This window comes from Cuculus canorus, chromosome 3 (genome assembly GCF_017976375.1).
Source record: "Cuculus canorus isolate bCucCan1 chromosome 3, bCucCan1.pri, whole genome shotgun sequence".
In the NCBI taxonomy this organism is placed as follows: domain Eukaryota; kingdom Metazoa; phylum Chordata; class Aves; order Cuculiformes; family Cuculidae; genus Cuculus; species Cuculus canorus.
In genome coordinates, this window is record NC_071403.1 from 41,378,817 (window position 1) to 41,403,661 (window position 24,845).

The 24,845-nt window shown below is 39.9% G+C and overlaps 1 protein-coding gene across 7 annotated transcripts in view; it reads right to left on the bottom strand.

The window, feature by feature from the left end:
• Window positions 1–24,845, bottom strand: part of SAMD3 (sterile alpha motif domain containing 3) — a 76,056-nt gene that overhangs the window by 29,340 nt on the left and 21,871 nt on the right. For 6 of the 7 annotated variants that reach the window (XM_054061489.1, XM_054061487.1, XM_054061483.1 and 3 more), the window contains exons 3-5: window positions 8,496–8,601; window positions 7,556–7,745; window positions 3,005–3,115 (exon numbers count right to left, since the gene is read on the bottom strand). In XM_054061489.1, the coding sequence (XP_053917464.1) occupies window positions 3,005–3,115; window positions 7,556–7,745; window positions 8,496–8,574 (380 nt within the window). In that variant the 5' untranslated portion in view covers window positions 8,575–8,601. Of the gene's footprint in view, window positions 1–3,004; window positions 3,116–7,555; window positions 7,746–8,495; window positions 8,602–8,707; window positions 8,800–24,845 lie in introns of those variants that run through there. The other variant, XM_009562898.2, reaches the window with a different exon arrangement.

Consider the following 24,845-nt stretch of genomic DNA (forward strand, 5'->3'; position numbering starts at 1 on the left):
TCAGATCATAGAATGATAGAATCACAGAATAGTTAGGGTTGGAAGGGACTTTAAAGATCATCTAGCTCCAACCTCCCTGCCATAGGCAGGGACATCCCACTACATCAGGCTCCCCAAGGCCCCATCCAACCTGGCCTTGAACACCTCCAGGGATGGGGCAGCCACAGTTTCCCTGGGCAACCTGTCCCCGTGCCTCACCACTCTCATAGTGAAGAAATTCTTCCTAATGTCTAGTCTAAATCTGCCCCTCTCTAGTTTATATCCATTCCCCCTGGTCCTATCCCCACAAGCCTTTATGAATAGGCCCTCTCCAGCTTTCCTGCAGCCCCTTCAGGTACTGTAAAGTCGCTATAAGATCTCCTTGGAGCCTTCTCTTCTCCAGGCTAAACAAGCCCTACTCTCTCAGCCTGTCCTTGTAGGGAAGGTGCTCCAGCCCTCCGATCCTCTTTTTAGCCTTCCTCTGGACCCATTCCAACAGCTCCATACCCTTCTTACGCTGAGGATTCTGGAACTGGACACAGGATTCCAGATGAGTTCTCACAAGAGAGGAATAGAGGGGCAGAATCCCCTCCCTCGCCCTGCTGGCCACATTTCTTTTGATGCAGCCCAGGATGAGGTTGGCCTTCTGGCCTGCAAGCGCACATCACTAGCTCATGTCAGGCTTCCCATCGACCATCACCCCCAAGTCCTTCTCTGCAGGGCTGCTCTCAATCACATCATCCCCCATCATGTACTGAAAATAGGGATTGCCCTGACCCAGGTGCAGGACCTTTCACTTGGCCTTGTTGAACCTCATGAGGTTCTCAGGGGCCCACTTCTCCAGTCGGTCCAGGTCCCTCTGGGTGATACCCCATCCTTCTGGTGTGGCAATCACACCACTCAGCTTGGTGTCATCTGCAAACTTGCTGAGGGTGCACTAAATCTCACTGTCAATATCATTGATAAAGATACTGAACAGCACCAGTCCCAGTACAGACCCCTGGGGGACACCACTCGTTATAGAATCACAGAATCACTAGGTTGAAAAAGACCTCCAGGGTCATCGAGTCCAACCACTCCTATCAACCACTAAACTATGCCCCTGAGCGTCTCATCCACTTGTCTTTTAAATACCTCCAGGGATGGTGACTCCACCACCTCCCTGGGCAGCCTCTGCCAGTGCCCTATGACCCTTTCTGTGAAAAATTTTTTCTGATGTCCAGTCTGAACCTTCCCTGGTGGAGTTTGAGACCATTCCCCCTTGTCTTGTCTCCTGACACTTAGGAGAAGAGGCCAGCTCCCTCCTCTTCACAACCTCCTTTCAGGTAGTTGTAGAGAGCAATAAGGTCTCCCTTCAGCCTCCACTTCTCTGGACTAAACAACCCCGGTTCCCTCAGCCACTCCTCATAAGACTTGTTCTCCAGCCCCCTCACCAGCTTCATTGCTCTTCTCTGGACACACTCCAGAGCCTCAACATCCTTTTTGTGCTGAAGGGCCCAGAACTGAACACAGTATTCGAGGTGTGGTCTCACCAGTGCTGAGTACAGAGGGAGAATAACCTCCCTGGACCTGCTGGGCGTGCTGTTTCTGATAGAAGCCAAGATGCCATTGGCCTTCTTGGCCACCTGGGCACACTGTTGGCTCATGTTCAGATGGCTGTTAACCAAGACCCCAGATCTTCATCTGGACTTTGAGCCATTGACCACTAGATCTTCAAGACTACAAATCATGACAGCTCCACTGATTTCCAGGGCATCTACTACTTCACTGAGAAGGGGGCACTTCCACTTACAGCAGCCATCTTCCCTCCTCTTCTGCTCCTTTGCCCAGGGTGAATTGGCACTGCTGTTTTGCAGTCTCTTACCTCTACCAGGCCAGTATAGGCCTTTGAAAGCTACTACAGAAAACATTTGCTGAAAACATTTCCTAAGGTCAGTCTGTTCTGGATTACACTGATTCACACAATCCATTTAAAACACCTTATACAGCACAAGGCAAATTACTCATCACCAATTAAAAATAAGTATCCTTTAGAAGTACAGGCTAAAAACCATCATTGCAAGATCATTTCAATGGTTTATTCCAATGATTTTAAGTGATTTAAGCTTGTTTCATTGGCAACAATGCTGAAAGGATCTTTGATTTGCAATTTTTGTTTTGTTCTTTTGAAGCTCATAGCAGGGCTTTATTTTAAAGTCGTTAAGTATGTGATTCACTAAACCCTCTCTGTTCCCAGACAGTCTTATCCCTAACCCCTTGTTACTTTTCTAAAGTGATAAAATTGATGTTTTTACAGAAAGATCACCCCTTATCTCAGAATATCAGAATGATGACGAAGCCATCAGCCACATCTATGGGGAGAAATAATAACAGGCAGGAATAAAGACAGGTAGTGATCAGCAGAGAAAGCTTCACAAGCAAGACAAGAATTGCCTTGAAAGGGGAATGGGACTGTCAACACTAACTGCCCATCTCAAAGGGGAAAATCATGTGTAGGGGAAAAAAAAAGAAAAATAAAAAAACCCCCATAACATAACCTCATCCCCTTCCCTCCAGTTTTCAAGGTGACTCATTTTGATACCCAAGGAAAATGAGTGTGCAAATGGAACCAGCATGCCTACCTTCCCATTGCTGTATCTAAGGTACCTAAAGCAGAAAAATTTTTAAAGCCATATTCCACTCTTTAATGATTGATTTGTCAGATTGCTATTGAAAAGACATTCATAAAAGAGGATTCTTTTAAATCTAAACAAAGACAGACTTCTGTCTTGCTCTCTGCAGAAGTTAATGTGATATTGAGCAAGGAATAAGGATGAAAAGCAGAAACCATATCATTTGACTTTTCCATTCAGTTGAATCCTAGTAAATATCTGCTCCTGCTGTTTTCTAAATATACGTTAACCTGTCCTCCAATAATTAGGATCACTTCTTCTAAAGTACATGTTTAGTCTTAACGAAGTAAAAAGAAGTACTGATGTAATTTTCAAAAGGTAAGGAAAATTCAGTAAATGCATTATAAACTCACTTTTGCTTTAGCACTCTATGATCAATTAGTCCTTCTTCATTTTCAGTTGAGCACAGATATTTTTTCTGCTCCACAGGACCAGAAGAATTAACTGTTTGTCTGTCAGTAGTCCTGAAAGAGGAAGAAAAAATAGATTTTCACTGTCAAGTACAGCATATAGAAAAGAGGTATTTTAGTGTTCTAAATTACCAGTGGCAGAAATAGAAAAGGAGAAAATTTAACATGTTGAATAGTCATGATTTCACGTGATGCTAATATCTCTTAATCAGTCTCTCAGTTCAATTATCAAACTCTGACAAGTTAAAATGAAAACTGCAAATAATAATGCCTAGTGATATTCTAATTGCTACACAGTTGCAAAACTCAAGAAAGTAAAGCTTTTAAGGATTGAAGAATAACTGCCATCTTTTCAGCCTGCTATCTCATTCTACTGGGAATAACTAAACATTACAGTATGTAAGGGCAGGGGGAGATTTGAAGTATTGTAGGGTGTTTTCTACTCAACTAGAATCTTGAACACACATTTTTTTCTGAGGGTTAAGCCCATGTTAAACCTTTGGGTCAGCTTTACATTTCTTCAACCATTCCAGAAGATCCCTGAATGCCACCTGGTCTCACATGCCTGGATATCCGCCTCAAGTCTAGCCCACCACCAGCACCAGAAACTTCCGATACCCATTTTGCTGTCTATGGGCCAAACTATTGTTTTCCATCTAACCTGTGTATCTATCTCTCTCCCTCCTCATTTTCCTATTATTTCTTCTTCACCTTTTTCTTGTAGAAGCCAGAATCAAAAATTTCACCCTGCACTGGCAGAAAAGCAGAGTTAAGATAGGATCTGCTGTTATACTGTCAAAAATCCATGGCAGTCATCAACTGTTTTCTTATTCACAGACAACAGGAGAGGCTGGTAACAAAGCCGGTAACTTTGCTAGCTTGACACTAGAGGCTCCATTCTTCCCCGAGTTTGTCATTTTTGTCGTAATCAATTAGACTTTGCTCATTCAAAGCTAATTCTACATCACCTGAGGACTGGGGAAAAAGGAAACACGATTGTGGGCATTGTTCAATGCTAGCACATTGTGTACAACCAGATGTCAGTCAACATTAAACATTGATTCACTTCACTCTACCAACAGAATCTCCACCTTCTAACTGAATCAATTAGGAAACATCACAGCAATTTTCTTAATGAGGCCACTAAGGTGACATTATCAGAAGATTAATTACTGCAAATGCTGATGCTGAAGCCTTCTTGAGACATGCTAGCACCAGGCTTAGGGAAATACAAACATGCATTTAAGAACTAAGCCTTCTCAATGTTATGACACCTGGAATTCTTTTTTTTTCGGGACAGCACAGCTTCCTTTCCGTACTCCACCTCTTCAGAGCCTCTGAACTCCAAAGATGCTTCATAAACTGTTCCAGCCTCAGCTATACTCACACATGAAAGGCTGCTAGAAAGTGACATTAATGTTTGCCAAGTTTGTAAGGTGAGTTTCCGCTTTTTATGAACCAATATATCTTTTTCAGCTATCCAGTTAGAAACAGAGAAATCCAGCATGTTCTTTATTTGGCTCCTAAAAGCAATTGATCTTGGAATTGGAAAGCCCCTTTTTACCTAGCAACATCTTTGTGAATTCCTCATGTGCACATGAACAGTTTCTACTGCATGACCCAGAACGATTCCCCTTTAGCAGTGACAGACAAAAGATGCTATTTCTGTAGCCTAATCCAAAATGTTGGAGATGTAAGTCACATTTTGTGTTCCTTCACAAGTGCATTACTTCCACATAGAGTGTATTCACCAACCATACTCAAAACTCCATGTCCAACAAACAAATTTATTTCTGTTCCTAGCAGAGAGGTGAGCTGAGCACAACTCATGCAGTTAGAAGATGTGCTAAGGACACCAGGATAAAGCAGTAGCCAGTCAGGAGTGCACCAACAAGCGCAGGGATAGCATTCCTGTGAGAAACACGATAGGGAAATACTGCTGGCAGCCCTTGGTAACTTCACAGTTGTTTCAGCTGAGCCAGGAGGAGATTGCTATTGGCCTTACTGGCCAAACAACATCTTCTCTACCCTGACACTGGTACCGGCTGGGTGAGCTAGTTCTAGGAACTGATTTGGCTAAGAAATAATTCTGCAAAACAGAAAAGGTGGTTGGTTTTCACCTGGGCTCAAGCATGACAGGAGAAAGGCTAGAAACATGGAGGCTCAGTTTTCACAGTTGTCCCCTGCCACTATAGGATCACACACTCAACTATGGATGCTACTAACGGTGAACCTTAGTGCAGTGACTTTGCTTATGGGATTCAGCCTGACATCACTGAGCAACAGAGGAAACATGAGTTCACTTCGCATATATTGTGGATCTATGACTTTCGGGGTTTGTCACATATTCTGTTCCTGCGTGTCAAAGAAGCTTACAAAAAACCATGATTTTATTACATTACTTTGAAACAATGTCTAACACTCTTTGTTCTGAGTCCTTGAATTACATCGGAAGAAATTATTCTTAGAGGATTTTGTTCAAGATGTACTGAACAAACAAAACAATTTCAAACTACATCACTAAGAAATAAAAGTTAAGAAATAAAAGTTACAGGTACCTGCATACGAGGATACAGCTGTTAGTTTTATTATCAAATAATATTTTTACTGTAGGAGCTTGCTCATCATTCTATACCCTAAACTGCATAAAATAACTTGATCTTTTATGCATCCTAAGAAACATGACAGAGTGCATTTCTTAAACACATTTGAGTTTTTTTTCTGTGATTTTTGACTCTGATGCAGGAAATATTTCAGGAACAGCAGCTTATTTACCTAACCTCCCTGTAAATAGAGGAATACCAGCATTTTGTTTCCCAGGCAAGAAAACTGGACAGGAAAGATTTTAGGGTAAATTATATTCACTAATATTAGAGATTTCCAGCACTCGTTTATTTTTGGAATCTTCAGAATGTCACAGGAAAGCTATGCCCTCACACTGCTGCAGCTGCATGCTCTTTGTGAGACAGTAAGGCATAACTTGCAGGACTTGAGAAATACACAAGGAACAGTTGCATTTGATATGCGGTCCAGTCAAATAACCCTAAAAAAGTCATGGATGAGATCTAAACACCCAAAGCAGCATTCGAACTGCCCTCAGAGCAAGGACTTGTTTTCTCCTGAAAGACCCTGCTGAAATCACTATGTATCTGCTGCGCTTCGGATGAAGTACAGGGCCACGTACAGTAGTCTTTTTCACAGCAGACACCTAACTCTACCTCCAAAGAGGGAGCTTCCTATAAATCAGGTGGTAGAGCACCTTGGTGCAGAGAACCAGGACTGGTTGTGATTTCATACTTCAAGTCTATGATAAATCATACATGCTGTGATATTTTCTTCTCCCTGCACTCCCTCTTCCCTCCAGTGATGCAAGGCCATTTACCTGGGGGTTTCATAAATAATTCCACAAGGACAAGAGGGTGTATCTTCATGAGCAGTTCAGTTCTGCTCATGAATGCTATTTGGTTGGAAATAACCAACAAAATCGTCATCATTTACCATGCCTTGGTTTGCACTGTGGAGTCCTCTCGGAGTGCACAACCTGGTCTCCTTTTGGATGAAAGCAAATGCAGAGAATGCTCTACAGATGCATTCCTACTGGGCTACAACTGTGTACTATTGTGGGCACAGTGCTGGTGTCCTTTGCTTTGAAAAAAGAGCATTTTGCCTCCATGCCAAGCCATTCTATCCTGTTAGGATTCTTGGGCTTAGAAGGGACCACTCTGAGATCTCAAGATGTCTCCCCTCAGCCAAGACATGCAGAAAAAATAATCCTGCAAGACTTACAACAGATTAAAATGGAGGGGAAGGATGTGGGAAACCAACCAACCAACTCACCCAAAACCCAACCCACAGCAAAACACTCAACCCAAAAAACCTCCAACCAACCAACCAACCAACCCCTGTCCCCCTCCCCCCCACCTCCAAGAAATCCTAAACAAATAAACAAAAGAAGAAACCTTGCTCAATCAAGAGCCAGAACATGTTCAATGAAGACAATCTCTGTGGAATTTGTTTTCTAAAATCTGTTTACATCCACACATTAAATGCTTACACCTAGATCAAAACCACAGCTTCCTTTGAGAGGCTGAATTTAAATACACCTGTGACACAAACATCCTCTAGCTAAATTAAGATTTTAGTCTAAGACTTGCAAACATTTAAAAGTGATTCAAAAGCTTAATATCACAAATACAGAAAATTTTAGCTATAATGGAAATTTGATGATGCTTAACCCAAATGAACACTAGGTCCCAGAACTGGAAATGAAGAGCAGATTAAAGTAATTAATGATGTTGTGCAGGAATGTTGATGCTCTGCTTAGAATCATAAGGTAATAACTTTATTTTGCATGTCACATGTTGTTAGAGATTCAAAATATAAAAAACAGTTACAATTTACAGATGACGAGCTGGTGAATACCATTTATAAAAGGCTATGAGAAGAATACAACCATACTCAGACTGATATATTCTGTGCAATGCACAAACTCACCTACTGGTTATTTCTGAAAATTTTGGAGATGCTGTTTCACAACAGTATGTAAAGGATTCTAGCCCACTTTTTTGTTGCTGGTATTTATTAATCAGGTCCATCAGCACTGCCTGGTGCCCAATCTTCTTCACCAGCTGCTGTATCATACGATCATTAAGAGCCAGAAGAGCTGCTCCACTTACTTCTTCTTCTGCAGATTGAAGGGGATTAAAAAATTACTATAAAATAACTTTATAGTTACAGTTGCATTCTATATGCCTAAAAACATGATGATGGAGGACAGGTGAAAGGCAAGGATGCTTTCTACTGTTGACAATCGTCTTCAGCTGCTAAGAAGATGATGTTTTAGCTACTGTCATTTCACAAACAGTGCCACGAGTCCTAGTCACTGGCCAGATACCTTCCTCTGACAAAAAGCCATGACTGAAATATACAGAAGCAGTGAGCTGCCTATTTTAATGCTTTAAATCAGGCCTTGCCTAGATCACAGCAGACTGTTACTTCATTAATGAAGGGAAGCAAGCTTTTTAAGAGAGCACAGAATGAATGGCTTGTTCACATAACAGTTTTTCACACAGTCTTTTCTGGAGTGTTTTTATAATCAGACATAAAACATTTACACACTACAGTTGCATTATTTCAAAAGATTTACACGGTATAAAATAGGCCCTGACAAACCTTTTAAACTGCCAGCTCTGATTGGAGGTATATCTTTTTATGTACAGGCTTAACTTCATCCCCCAGCATTTCTCAGAGACTTCGTAATAAATCTGCACTCCTATTTTGATTTATCAGATCTATGTCAGTTCTCACTTTAATAAATTTCCATAGAAGTTAGCATATACACACGTTCCCCAAAACAAAGTAGGCAGTGCCAATTAAAGGCATAGAAAGAAATACTAAACAACACCCCACCCCCCCAAACAACAGAAAGGCTTACCACGAAACTTTGGAACTAATTCTCCTAAATTTCTTTGCCTCAACCAGTTGCAGACTTCATCAACTGACCAGTTTTCCATCTTCAGCTGTTGCAATGCTAAATTTTACTGTGAAATGAAAGGAGAGGATTATTTTTATGCTGAACTCTACTCTAAACTGAACTCCAATATTTCATAGGGAAAAAATGCATTTAGCAAATAATGTTACACTCACATGCTCTTAATAAAAATACTGCAAAATAATCCAACTAATGCCTGTTGCAAGTGGCAGTTTCCTTGAATTCCTTTCTTCACCTCCCCTGCTTTCCCTCTGCTCTAAGAGACAGCTTCATTCCTTATAAAACACGACCTGCTCCAAAACCATTAACACCCAGGTTTCCACACAGAAAAGAAAAAAGGTGTGAAATTCACCACCACCACGCTCATCAGGAAATGGCTGACATTTTACAGAAGGAAGAAAAAAAAAAAAAAAGCCACCCAACCCACCATCAGAGAAGAGTCTGTCACATACATGTTTATACTAAATCAAGCACCTTAACCCTCTCTACCCCATCAAGCAGGTACTCAAGCAAATACTTCACCCTCAACTACCAAAAATTAAGAGCAATAAAGCTCCTGAAAAATGGAGGCAAGGGTACTACTTCTCCTGTTCTTTGCCAGTCCCATCCTCCAGGCTCTAGCCCTCCCTGGGAAGATGTGGCAAGCACCCTTGGAAAGAGGAGTGCTGGGAGCCAGTTCCCAGGAGCTGGTGGGCTGGAGTACAGACACCCACCCATCCTCACACCTGGAGCAATACCTTTGGCACGTACCAAATCACAAGGGGGTACATTGCCTACCAAAATCAACAGCAACCTCCTCAAGAGAAGATTACTTATAAAGACAGAGCTTATCCTACTCTGAGAACTCCTTAGCAGCAGAAAACTCTCTCTGAGATTCTCTTATTAATGTGCATTAGCTCTACTACATAAAAGGAGCCCCAAGTGCTCCGTGACTATGCTTGCAACCCACAGCAAACAACGTCAGAGGAAATTATTCAAGCAAGTTTTTCACATGTGAACACATGCGTTTGGCATCATCGGCCAAACACTTCTTTTCTGAAAATACATCCATGCACATGTCCTATGCCTGCAGTGAACTCCAGGCTGACATGAGGATTCACCCACACAAACCTCATCAGAACCCGCTCCACTGTGCTACAAAAAAATGCAAACCATCCTTGAATAAAAACATTTCTGTTTTCATCCTCCAAAGCAGAACACCCCCAGATAGGTGCATGCCAGCTTACGCTTTTGTGCCAGGAGATTTCAGCAACTTAAAAGGGTTAAGTTGAAGAGGAATGACTTTCTGAATTACATGACTGGATTTAATTTGATATGACAACAGTAGCCATACAACTCCTCCCCCAGGCTAAGCAGCAATAACAGGGTGTGAAAAGTCATTATTTGTTGAGAACTCTGGTGCAAATTAAAAATCACACCTTCCTGTCACACTTCTTCCTTCCTTGCAAAGAGTAAGGGAAAAAAGAAAAAAAGGCTCCAAAATCTTGAAAGATAAAGCCACATGCAAAGCAGAAAGATACTTCCCTTAACAACCAAGCAGTGTGAAAGTAGAGAGATACATTAAGATGGTGGAAAGGTCACTGCTTCTTCCTATAAGAAAACTAGCATCCTAGAACAGTCCTGTTAATGCAGTCATGCAGATACCAACGTTTCAGATAGTGTCCTGCGAGATACTGCCATGCACAACAATATGCATATTTACTCCTGTGTGGCTGACTCGACAGCAAATTGCCCACTTCCACATGGAAATGCAGGCTGTACACTTTCGAGGGTGGGGAGGAGATGAGGCGACAGTTTAGAGGTTGTTTTAAAAGAATTGATTTATATGTATTATGGGTCACTACACAGAAATGCTTTGATATGTTTCCCCAAAGTGATTTCACTTACCTGCATATACTATAGGTATAACAACTAGGAAAAGAGTACATCAGCATCATGGAGGCACTGAGAAAGACTGAGCATAGATGCTAACGTTTGTCTTCATTAATAATTCTTTTTACTACAACAGCATCAAAAGACTATCCAGCGAAGGGCGCCGTGCTCAGTATTGAATTGAAAAACACGTGAATGTTTATATGCTTCAATCAACTCTTAAAAGTCAAAACAGAAAAACCCCAGTAATGGCAACATTTTAAAGACAGATTGTATTTTAGCAGTTTACAGTGTAACTTCAAGTGAAGTTCAGAACAGTTCTAAGTATGAGTGACCCCTGTCTTTTAATAACTACAACAAATCACTGGGACTCATATTTTCAAACATCTAGGGTGAATGCCTATCATTAGGACTAAACCAGCCCTGATTAATGAAATTGAATAATAGAATCCATGAAAGTTTATTTTCCCTGTGGTAAGTCAGGACAACATTTGCTTTTATTGCAAAATCCTTCAAGACTGAAGGGTGAAAAAAATTGGGTTTTTAATCAGATCAAACTAAAGACCTATCGATGGTACAGATTTCTGCTGATGTAGTTGGTTACACAATAGCAAGAGATGAGGTTCCCGACCATGACACCAGGGCTGGCAGATTAACACTGCGTGTGCATTAATTTACTATGCAGCTTGATTTATGAGAAGATATAATGAGATACCATCAACTTGAAATGACAGTTGTAAATGAATAAATCTATATCTCAAAACATTTTAGATGGGAAAAGTGAATTGTTACATCTAATTTACATGTTGACTTGTGGGAGAGCCTGTGGCATCCGTGACTACAAGTAAACAGCCCTCTATGTGGATGTCTCTGAGACTGGAATTAAGGTTAATTTTAGTACATTTCAATACAAGAGTGAGGAATGTGATGCGTGCACCTCTATACATCACAGCTATGTGGCACATTTTGTACAAGGCCAGGTCTCAAATTTGCAAGCATGATGGGTAGGAATAGATGCATACCAAAGATACAAACAAACTATCCTGTGTGCATTTTTGATGCTGTCATATTTTGATTTTAACTTTGTATGCATTATAGAATTTTTTTTTTCCACTTATAGCAAGCTATTTTAAAAATAATTAAAAATATATTCAAGCAACTTTATAGAAGGCAGAATATGTCATCTTGGATCCAGTGCTGAGTTATCATGAAAATAACATCAGTTGTCCACAAAGCTTTTCAATAACGTATAGGGAAATACTCCAAGAGAGCACCTCTGGCACCCACTCATAGAATCATAAAATCATAGAATGATAGAATCACAGAATAGTTAGGGTTGGAAGGGACTTTAAAGATCATCTAGCTCCAACCTCCCTGCCATGGGACATCCCACTAGATCAGGCTGCCCAAGGCCCCATCCAACCTGACCTTGAACACCTCCAGGGATGGGGCATCCACAGTTTCCCTGGGCAACCTGTCCCCATGCCTCACCACTCTCATAGTGAAGAAATTCTTCCTAATGTCTAGTCTAAATCTGCCCCTCTCTAGTTTATATCCATTCCCCCTGGTCCTATCCCCACAAGCCTTTATGAATAGCCCCTCTCCAGCTTTCCTGTAGCCTCTTCAGGTACTCGAAGGTTGCTATAAGATCTCCTCTAAGCCTTCTCTTCTCCAGGCTGAACAAGCCCTACTCTCTCAGCCTGTCCTTGTAGGGAAGGTGCTCCAGCCCTCCAATCATCTTTTTAGCTTTCCTCTGGACCGGTTCCAACAGCTCCATATCCTTCTTACGCTGAGGATTCTGGAACCAGACACAGGATTCCAGATGAGGTCTCACAAGAGAGGAATGGAGGGACAGAATCCCCTCCCTCGCCCTGCTGGCCACATTTCTTTTGATGCAGCCCAGGATGAGGTTGGCCTTTGGGCTACGAGGGCACATTGCCGGCTCATGTTGAGTTTCTCATCAACCAGCACCCCCAAGTCCTTCTCCACAGGGCTGCTCTCAATCACAACATCCCCCATCGTGTACTGAAATTGCCCTGACCCAGGCGCAGGACCTTTCACTTAACCTTGTTAACCTTATGAGGTCCTCACAGGCCCACTTCTCCAGTCTCATTCCAACCCATCCCCATCCCCGACAAAAAATGTGCCTGACATTTATCAGGCAAACACTCGCACAAAGCATTGCACGAAGTGCTCACAGAAATGGACAAATGAAGCAATATGAGGGGACAAAAAGGAAATTCATACACTGATGTCACCAATGAAGGAGCAAATCCCAAAGCGCACATTTCAGTTCTCATTTTCATTCTATTGTAGTGCAAGACACATGCAGCTGCAAGACCAGGAAACATATAAATATACAGCAGACACAAGAGAAACAGAAACCCTGTATCACGTAAGGATAAGGCTATATAAGAAGATTTAGGAAGAAAACATGCACAACCATTACTCAGCTGCAGATAAAGAGGAACAAGCCAGACAGTCCTTCTAATCCTTTGTAAGAGTTAAGGGGAATACCAAGATAAACATGTCCATCTATTGAGATTATCAAGCAGAACAATTCCTCTGCTGCAGGAATTGACTCTGAAGAATATTACAAAACATCAACTCTTTCCTTAACACATTTGTTTATGATTACATACACAGTTTCTACTATATAAACTTTAAAAATATTTTCACCTGTACTGGAAAAATGAGCTTTCTAACTTCAGGAACAAGATTCAATCCAAGTACCAGTTTCTCCTCCCTGTTAAAGTTGTAGGCAATTTGGAAGGAAAAAAGGAAAATTAATTTGACTGTGTTTTAAAGTGATTTAATACTCATACAGATGAGTCTCTGTCCTTGCTGTCACTGGCAACAGTGCACAAGCCATTTAGCTGTACAAGAAAATGTCTTAATTTTTTTAAGAACACAGCTTCTGGAAATTAAGCTCTTGTAAAATCAAATCCTTTTCAATTCAACTCTAACAAAACCATGTCAAATTAAAAATACAAGGTTACTGGATATTGAAAGCAGGAAAAAAAATCTCAAATAAAGGTTAAAAATTTATGAATGACAAAAATGAAATCTCATATACTGTAAAGAAAGCATTCGAGTTGAAAGTCTTCAGTACAACCCAGGGACTGCTTCAGAAAACTAAAGAAAAAAGTAATTTCTTCTGTAAGTGATATCTCACTGACTTTTCTTTTTTACCCAGAACAGTAGTACAAATTTCTCTCTGGCACTATCTGTACCTTTGATTGTGTCACTGTTTGTTGGTTTAGCAAAGGAGTCCAGCTGTCACTGAGCAGTGCAGAGACCTCTGACACTGCAGCGCAATTCCACAGTAGCCTAAATCTCAGCAGTCATAATCCAGATCTCTTCTTTGCAGCTGTCCATGTGATCATGGAATCAACAGTTCAAGCTAAGCTGAAAACGTAATTCTTTTTGTATGAATGGGGTTTGGATGGTTGAGTGCCTTTAATTGACTTCCATGCCAATTTGGTGAAAATAGATGTGGAATCGTACCCTTAGATTCATCTAGCAAATGTAGATATAAATAATGCATTATCACTATGAAGATTTCTGTCAACAGAGCATTGATTTGTCAAGTTAGACCAGAAACCCAAACTGTGAATAGCAACTATTCCACCTCAAAAAAAAAAAAAGGGAAATTAACCCATCTCCTTTCCCTCAATTCACTATATTTGACTTAAACTGGCTCTCTTTCCAAGGTTTCTCTTGCTTCCATTCAAAGCCCATTTCAGCTTTCCTGGTGAATAAGACTCATGTTAATAAGATGTAGAACATGCATAATAACAATGCTAATCCATTAATTACTGAGAAGGATGAGCACAAAGTTCTGTTATTTGCTCACACCACTCCTGATTTAGAATTATAAATCAGGAACCAGCAGACAGTCATAGCAACCTTACAAAAAAACAATTGAGGGTAGCTGGAAATAAGGGCTTACCAAGTCCATCCTCATGAAAAATGATTGTTGGCAATTTATAAGTGGTTCAGTTGGCAGATCATGAAAGGTGCTAATTTTTGACAAAGCTGGTCTCTGTTGTTCCTAAGGATGGATACAGAAACCTTTTTAGCCTGGGTAACATCTAGAAAAGTATGCTATCCTTAAGCAGGCCTGCACAGCTGACCTATGACCTAAGTTGGGATTTCCATGTGGAACCACATGATACATGGCATTTGCATGGTTTTCCCAGCAAATAAGTGATCTATGCAGCACTTACACATTTACTACACAAGAGATGCTATAAAATACACCACTTGATTTTTTTTCCATGCTTTAATTGTTCTTATTCTGTATTATACTCTGCACTCAAAGTAAGATCTTTTCAGCCATATCTAAACAGTGAAACCACACAGCAGTACTGTTGGTACGCATTTTAGAGTGGAAAAAATGTGTAGGATTTATCCGCCATAATGCCTTACTTTCACTGTCCTTCCAGATTCACGGGAGTGCAAAACACAACCTTGCACCTCTTCTAAACAAGTCTTAATAAAAGCAAGATTTTTTTCTAATAGTGATTCAAACATGCCCAAAGTCAGCATTTGTCCTGTCACTGAGAAGGGTCTTGGCTGGTCTCTGAAATGTACCCTCATCAGGCACAGCCACCTGTCTGAGACAGCTGCTCAACCTCAAAAAGAGCTACTAACTAGATCCAGAAGTGTTTACCAGACAGAAAAGAAACAAGAACCTCAACAAAGTTTTTGAGTTGTGTGGGCATTTGATCAGGTAGATGAATCAGCCACATAGAGGAGTGAGAGTTAGTAGGAAGACATACAAGAAAATCCTGAAACTGAACAAACTGTCCTTACTGGTAAAATCAAGTGACTGCACACAATCAGTTTTGGCCTGTCAGTGAGAATCTGTCCAGAGATCCCTTTCAGGTTGTCATTTCATAACTGGGTAAACTAGAACTTGCTACACTTTATGAATAGTTAGTAATTTACTTGCAGCTCATCAGCACTTTGAAAGAGTAAAGCAAGTGAATGTGTTTAAAGCACAGGAACCAGGGCTGACTAGGTCACCTCTGGATTTTGTTTGGCTTGTGCTGAGGACAGCCAGCTGTCAGGTGGCTGGGGGCACAGGCAGTCTCTCCTGCAGTGGCCCTTCCCTCCTCCCCTGGCAAGGTGGGTAAGACACCCTGGGGCAGAAGGACTCATGTGCCTTCCTGGTAACCAATTGCTTTTTAGAATTAACAAGTCAAAGAGCAAAGCATCGCTGCTAAGAAATGCATGTTGCAGCCTAGCAGCACTTCTGGATTGCTATCTTGGCATGACTGAGGATTGCAGAATTACGTGGTTACTAACCACTGACAACACTCCTCCTCCAGTTTATCCATCACATGGGTATGCAGACAATGATTAATAATTAAGTTTTAACACATTTCACTGTGCACATTTTTTGTTTTGTACTATTAATTCATAATGACAAATCCAGTCAGTCATAGATTTTTGTGTTAGGGAATTGTGTTTGCATATGAAGCCAGGTGAGGCGGGTATGACTGAGCTAGATGGTAAAAACAAAACAGGCTGTCTCATAGGTCTATTTAATACACTAGAAGCAGTAGTTTTACTCATTTGCATCCATTGGCACAAACTCTATGTACAGAATGTTCTAAAGGATGAACTAAGTAATGCCTTACTGATCCAAAATAGATGGCCCCAAGGGGTGATTGCATTTATTTAGCTGATTGATGATATGTGATAGCATATGTAGCCCATTTTTTAAGGCTGAAGTCTTAAAGTTGAGAATACTACCATACCAAACTGGTCATTACAGCCCACTGCCTGTGTGTTATTATCTCCTTATCACATCTAGTTGAAGAAGTCACATAAAAGAACTTTAGCTGAAACCACCAATGGAAAGTTAATCAATAATCTCTTCCTACTGATAGAAACAGGGAAGTGGGTGATTTGAACATCTGTAAGCCCCCATTGCTGCTTCTGTTACAACAGTGTAATCACGGCATTGATACCAAAAATGTTGTCAAATAGAACTCTCTAAGACTTGTTTTGGAGTTTTAGAAAGCAATCATTCTTTATGAGGCCTGGGCAACATGCGGGAGTGATCTCCATCAATCATATGCAACAAGACAAAAGGTGGTTACAGAATGTATTTCCCACTTACGTGCATATGTATAAATATTCCCAGAAATCTTATGCATATTCTATTACTTTCCAAGGTCTCATTTTAATGTTATTATGAAACTTCACAACAGCTAAAACTCTTGTTAATTTCGAGCTGGCTCCAGCTCTCTGCCTGACCTTGCCTTTACAATAGAAATACTGCAGAGGTGATTACAGAAGAAAAGACATCTGTTCAGCACAGATCATAGTGAATACAAGGTGTTATCATCTTCAAAGAATGAACAGTGTCTGGAAAAAAAAACTGTCTAAAAGAAAACATGCTATCAAAGGAAGAAAATATGTTATCAGAGGGACATTCTGTCTAACTTTCAAAGAACATAATCACTTAGATGAATCTTAACTCTAGCTTAAATAAACATACTCCATTTCTTGTAATGGCAACTACTTTTTGTATCAACATAAGTAAAATAGTTCACAAGCCCACTTTAGAGGGCCACTTTATTCTGCTTTTGGCCTTTTTTTAGCTATGCTAATTTATGATGTCTTGAAAAAACAAACCCACCAACCCAAACACATAGAGACCTATATACATATAACCATTAGTTCTAGTGACAATGGTGTAAGATTCCCAGTCTAAGAGTGGGTTGAGATTGAATCCTCAGATAGTTTATCAACTATTGAGCCCACATGCCAGTCAATTGCTGTAATCTACAATTTTCAGGACTTCTGAATTATTTATGTAAAGAGGAACTTATTAGTTCAAGAGATTCACTTCGAGTTGCTCCAAAGCCTCTTAGTTAGCTCATAGGATGCACGAAAACTACTCTTAAATCCCTGCTTTAGGTTAGGCTAAGCATGGATTTTGGAATATGCCTTACACCTTCAGGCACTGGGGTGAGATAGTCATTTGGAGGGGAAGGGATGTCAGAAAAGGCCTGACCTCAGCTTAAATATGTTCTCCAGGAGAGGGGCCAAGAATGAGGCTCTCAAGGGAAAGTAAACACCTTATTCAAGGCTGACAATAGGTAGATGCAGTGCATTCAAGCCATCCACCTACTGTCCGTTAGGCTTTTATGGTGCATTAATGAAGACAAACTTGTTTTCCGAAATAGCTAGAAGTAATCAGCTGTGTGATTCAGTCTCAGGTGATTACAAGTGTATATGGGAAAATATACGGGTTCGCTGATTTAGCTTTGTTCACTCATTCTGTGGCTCCTAAACCTACGCATTTTATAAATAAATCTTTTCTGACTATGGGTCTTGTTTGCATCGCAGACAGTCAGACTGAAGCAATACAACACCAAAAGATGTGTGAAATTCTTCTGCATGTATTTTAAGTAGAGCGTTAATGTCAAAACATCATTTCACTGTTAAAATGTTAATAATTCCAAGCAAATGCATACCCCAAAGAGCTATGGACATTGCAAGTTGTTGATATTTAGCTAGACACACTGGCCACATACAAGAAAATATACTTTGGTATACATGGTTCAGCAGTCAAGGATAAGCAGTATAGCAAGATCTTCACTTTGTCCCTCTCATAGGCAGGTTGGCTGGCTTTAACAGAACCAGGAATAAAGACACTTTTTTACCCAGCAAATGACACAGGGATGCTTCTGTGACAGATGGTCAATGTTACCATATTCTGCATGTGACCTTTCTCTGACAAATACTGGGAAAATTCCATTTTGAATTATTTTTTTTTTTATTGTTCATAACAATATTTCTGTATGGATATTCCCAGTCACTGCTTTCTCATTTGCACCATCCTTGGGATCATAACAAAAGAGAGCACAGACTGCTTATTCACACACAGACAGTATATATGCAATCACACACAGATAAATTAGTAATCTTTTATGAATGCAGCAGTATGAAGGTAGGCGTACACACTCAAATAAGTATTTATGGACACCATAAAATCATAGCATTCATGATCAGAATGCAAGAAAACCTAATAATTACTTTGTTCTCCTTTTTTGAATGGAAAACCAGAATAACTATTTCCCTGATCACCCAAGATCTAATTAAAAATACTATATTAACTTTATGTAAGTAAGTAAACTCCTTGGGATTTGTTACTCCTGTGTTTCAGATTATCTGTACTAGGTATATTAGTATTGAAGTATATACTGTATGATGTGATTAATGTAGCTATCAAACACAGCTTAGACAAATACTTGAAAATGGGCATTTATGAGAGACACTGTGATGTGGAAAACATGCTTAGTACAGAACCAAAAAACTTCCAGAGATGAATATATTTTTGGTCCAAAACTTTATGCTTATTCATATCATTAAAAAGGAATTAAATTATCTTCTTCCCCTTTCCCACAGTTTGATTCAAGAAAAAGCCCCACCCAGTCTGTTTGCCTGGCAGCTCTCTTCTGGATGTCCCATTGCTCAGTGATGTAAACACTGGAGGTGCTGTTGAGAAATAAGCCACTGACACAGAAAGAAGCTGTCCTTGTTCCCTCTTCTACCTTCTCATTTCCCTGGCCACACTTCCCCCACTCCTCCTGCCAGCTCTAGTCCTCCGTGGTCATACAAGCCAGATCAGGGGACCAATACAATCAAAAACTAAGAGGGTGGTTAGTTTTCTGGCATTTCTGGTCCCCCGTCCAGCTCATCATAGAGTCATATGATTATTTGTGCTGATGAAAGGGAGGTGGTGGTGTAAAGATGGCAAAGATGTACCAGGTGTATACGAGGGAAGACTTTGCCATTTTGGTAATGGTGTTGGCTTAAAATAGCTATTGAATTAGTGTCTGATTTAAATAAGGATGTAGAGAAACAGTCGTTTTGGAAAGAACTGCCCTGATGTGAAGTATTATCTCCAGCTGCTTACTGTTTCTCAGCTGGAAAGCTGTTAAAATCAAGCTGTTTGTGTACTCCTGAATGCCAGTTTAGCTAAGCAGTAGGTAATCACTGGCACAGCAGGCATGATACCTTAAATTACCACAGCTGCTTTTCACAATGACTCTGACCAAAACTTTAGAAGCCAAATGGGTGAGTCTTTATCATCTTTAGAGTCACACTGATCTCCATATTTGCAGCAATTCTCACAAGTCATATTGGTAGGTATATCTGCTAAGAGGGGAATGAGGGAAAGCAGGACTTCCTGCAGGTTAAGGGATGGCTTGCCTCTGGGATCCCCTAGACACTTAATTTCATCCATGACTTATCGCTCCTGGAGTCCTGGGCAACATCTGGTACTGTGGTTTCTCCAATTTTTCTGAGGGTGACATTGTTGCCGCTGTTCTTTCAGACTCAGTCTTCTGAAAAATGAGTCTTCATCAGATCCAGATTCAGTGCCAAACAAATTCAGTCTTTAGGCTTGATTTGAATCTGTAGGGCTCCATTTGCATGTTTGCAGCAGTTTGAAACTCCCTGGTTTCAAACGGTCAGTGGAAGAGTATGCATTCATGGCCATTTTAACATAAGGTCAGGGCTTAAATCCTTTAGCAGGGACACAGGTTTCATTAACCAGTTAGATGTGTATGAGATAATCTTTAGCAACAGATGACAGGTGAAGTGGGAAATCAGCATTACTAGGCAACTTGAACTATTTGAGACTGCCGGTATTTGGAATTTCTCATATTACACTTGCAAGTCTTGTATTCCTTATAAGAGCAGACAGATGTTTATTTATTTAATATCTTCTTGCCTAAGTATAGTTGGGAGTTTAGGGTCTTCCATAATGCTCTCAAAACCTTGAGTCCTGCTCCTGGCACAGCAAGAGGTCTGGGGTGTTATAGTGTTGAAGTTCAAATGTCCTGTCATAACTCATGCCAGTCCAGAACCCTGCAAGGCTGAGTCTAGAGCACGCCATAGCACAAGGTCAGGTTCTCTGTGGCTGTAAAAAGGACTTACATGTCTGCAGAAAATGGAGATTAGTTGCTCTTCATTTTGTCCACCCCCAAGTGCTCCGGTTCAGCCTTCAGCCTGGGCTCTGGGGTCCTAATTAAACCTGTGGAAAGCTAGACTCTGCTTTTGTCCTGTTGCCTGGTGCAGAGCCAGGAGGTGGTGGAGAAAGCAAAACTGCACAAGCAGCCTTGAAACGAGTCCTGACAATTATTTGTAGCCTCTTTTTTATTTTTTTTGAAAAATCTGACAGCCTCAGGATTGCTTTGCCCTTCACATTGCCTCGTCCTATGCCAGCTAAGGGTTGTCAATGTTCTTAATTGGCAATGACATATAGATGTTAAGATAAGATGGTTGAACGTATCTTTACAATGTTAAAGTTTTGAAGTATCTAAAACTCAGTTCTATCTTAAAGGGCTAAAAATAAGCAATGATCACTGCCATTACTTAAGCAGTTAAAAATGTAATTAAGGCAATCAAAGAGTAGCACAGTGAGTGCTAAATGAAGTTTCAAATGCTACCATACAGCAATACTTCTATTACACTTATTCTATCTTTTTTAATAAATGCTTGTAAAAATACAAGCTATATTATCACTTATGTTTTGCAAAGTTGTCTGCAAATCCAGTTTTACTGAGAGGAAATAATTAGGTACATACCCAGTTCTGACTCCCAGGATCTCTTGACATTAAAGAATTATTACACCAAACTGCTCCAAAGAGATTAACAGCTTTTTATCACTATTTCTATAATGTATGTCCCTGTTGGGGTACTGAATTATGAAAGCAAGCAGCAGCCAGTTGTGCAGTACTTTAAAATACTGAGCTATAAACTAGGATAGCTTAAGAACTGTTTCACAACCACCTCAACCTTCTTTGCTTTACAGACAGCAAATTTTAGAAGAGACCCCTGAAAGTCCCGCTGGCTGCCTCTATTTGTGTGTATACGTGTGATTTTTTAATATAATCTTATATCCAGTAGGAGTTTTTGGAAATAATTGGTTATGGTTCCCTATTTGGAAGGATAAAGTAAAAGAACTGAAGTCAAAGGAAGTTTTGGGTCAGTGAGAACATGAAGTTTGACCGTAAAACATGGGCTGAAATAGCACAAATAAAATCCTTGTGCCTGAGGCTAACAAAAAAAAAGGAACAACTCCAGATGTTCAAAACCTACAAGAACCATGTAGAACAAAACTGTTCTAAGAAGTTGCTTTATGGCCAAAAATGTGGCCCTTTGTGCCAATCATATCTTGCATGCATTGTTAGTTTTGACCAAACAGAGATGTAATTTTACAAAATTTCAGCTTTATAGAAAGTATCACAGAACACTATTGGAGCTAACAACTTTATTCAACATAAGCAGGTGGGAAGAAAACAGGGGTTTTATTGCAATTTTATTGACAGTGAGTTCTTGCCAGCTGTTTTTCTCCAGTTCTGATATTGTATGGTTGAAGGGCACGCTTTTGAAAGAAACAGCAATAATAAACTGCTGGGTACCACAGACTTCTAAGCAAGAAAATAAACTATCTTCTTGTAGGTGCCTGCTGGATACTTTCCTGGCAGAAACCAGCCCTTATTTTATAAATATTGTTTAAAATACAATGTGTAATTGCTCTAGTGAAATTTCCCATTTTACTGCCACTGTTAATTAGTAAAAATATTTCACATTCAGCTCTTGTTGAAGCAAGTGATGAAGCCATGCTCTACTATGCTAGTTTCAGGCAAAGCTATACTAGGGAAAGAACAAAGGACTGGAAGCATTGTGACACTACTGCTTGTATCTGACGGTTCTTACTTAATAAAATATTACTCTAATGAGCTAATTCTGATTATAGCTGACACTTTGGACTGTAGTGCAGCAACACTGAAGTAAAACCATACATTTTCTGTGTAACAGGTAAGACTGTCTACATTACAACCTTAAGCGAGTCCCTGGACTGTCCTTATGATCACACCTTGTTCACCTTATGGAACGGCTTGTATTCACATTGCTGTGGTTTGACTCTTCACCATTCCTGGACTATGGACTCCTGCAGCCTGACTGCAGGCTCAGAAAGAGTCAGGCTGTTTTCTGCTGCTTTGTCTAAGTCAGTATTGATTGTACATTGTAGTTGATGAGGAATCAAATGGCATCAATCTTGCCTACACGTGCAACTGTGATGTCAAGGCATCTTGTCTGTCGCTCTAATGCTGGTAGTTGTTAGGCAAAAATGAAGGTTTCTGCCCTGCAGACACTTGCCTACAATCCCAAGACGCCTCTAAAGAAGCACATTTAGATTACATTGATTTGGAGAAAGAGAAGAGAAAGGGAGACTCTGCTATGAGACAGACTGGGGCAGTTCCCAGAGCCAGGAACAGATAACAACTTGTAGGGACATTCAGGTCACAATAGCCCAGTTAGGCCAGGAGCAGTAAGAAGTTGCTGGTTTTAATTAGCTAACAGCAGTCTATAACAGATTATTTGATACTCAACATGTTATGTTCACTGTATAGGGAACCTGGATGTCTCCCTCAGCATTAGGGGGTTTATGCCACAATAATTTCTCTTAGACTTAAGTGTGTCACATCTTGAAGTGGTGGTGAATTGGTTCACCTTGATGTGAAATCATTGCAGATGATAACAATATTTCAATGGGGACAGACTTTCTCCCTTACTTTTATTTAAAAACTTCAACTCATACTAAAATAATACACATCAGAGCAAAACTAATCTTTCAGTGACATGAACTGTATCTGGTGCCCTGATAATTACAGTACTGGGTAAGTAGAGAGAGAGATCTAACTTTTAGAATACAGATGCTTTAAATATTCCCAGAGCAGAACCTAATCTTTTAAGTTATGTTGCTTCCGTAAAAGGAATATAAACTGTTGCTTGAAAGAAGATCAGTTTGATAGCTGTATCACTAGTTATAGTTAAAGCTATACATGAAACAACGGTTTTAATTAAACTTATTCTTAACATATATAGGGGGCATGGGAACTGACACAGAAGACTGGTAAAAGAAAATGTTAACTAAGCCATCTGTTAGCTTGCTAAAACGTTGATGCATGACACTTGCCAGTTACCCTTTCTATGACTTTTTCCATGCAAAATTATGCATTAACAGTTCTTGCTATAATCTCAGTGGGCTGCTATTATTCATTCATTTATTTATATGCATTCTAAGACATCAACTGCAGTCAAAGCAATTTGTTACTAGCTCAGACTTCCCAATGCTCCTGGGTTTTTACAGCTTTGAGTTACTAGTTCATGAGAAATTGCGCTTCACCTTCAGCCCAAGAATAGCATATTTGATTAACATTTCACAAACTTTTTCCAGTAATTCTATATCTGGGAAGAATTGTACTCATATAATGCCCACCCCCTAATATTCCTTACACTAAAGTCAGTGGAGAGATTAAATTTATTTTAAGTAAAGAAAAAAAAAACCAAAACAACTCTGTAAAACCTTGGTGGCTACTTCAGAAAATAAACTTGAGTCATAGAACTGCATAACCTCGAAGTTAAACCATATATCTAAAAGTGTTGTCCAAATGCTTCTCAGACACTGAACGCTTGGGCTACAAATCCTTCCCTGGCTGGGGAGGGGGCTTGTTTCAGTGCTTGCGAAGAAGCAGACATTAAAAGATATTGATCTGAAACTTGGCAGGATGGTAGTCTTGGTATTTAAGATTTTCCATCACAGTAACCAAATTCCTGCATTGGCAAAGTTATAAATTGCCTACAAATCTCTGGCTTCTTTTCCCCTTGCTGGTAGTGTAGTTAATGTTGATGTTAATCCTCTCAACACAGGCATATTAAGGAATTCATTACCACATTTAAAGCAAAAATAGTCAGATTATAAGTTGTATTAAGTTTTGATGCTTCAGTTTGCATATAATAGTGAACTTTTTCAAGCCAAACCCAGATGGCATGGAGGTATTAGAAGGGTAAGTGCATAAACCAAAAGCATCTACCTTGTTTCTTTGTTTTCTTCAAAACACTTTATTTTGCTGGTGACAACCTTAATTGTGCCACTATTACTGGTATTTTCTTACAAAGAGTTTTCTAGATTTACCACTTAGTTTTGTAGACAATCTCTCAATCTAGTAGGATTTATTATTAGATTTTACCATCTGCATTTATTACCAGAGTCTCAAAAATAGTTACAAAATATCAAACAGAAAGATATCCTTTAGTCTTACAACTTGGAAGCAATTTCTGTTATTTAACATATCAGCTATGTAATCTATTTTAGAAAAATATATGAGAAAAATCATTAGATTCTAAGGATTTAGGGTGTGTGCTTGTTTGTTTTGTTTGTTTGTTTGTTTTTAATCAGTTTTCATTATTTAAATGTTCCTTAACATATGAAGCTAAATTCTTTTGGGCAGAGCAGAAATAAGCGCTAAAGATTTCTTGATCTTATAGAGCACAATTTACTTTACAATTGGATATGACAGGAGAAGCAGTGAAAAACAGCAC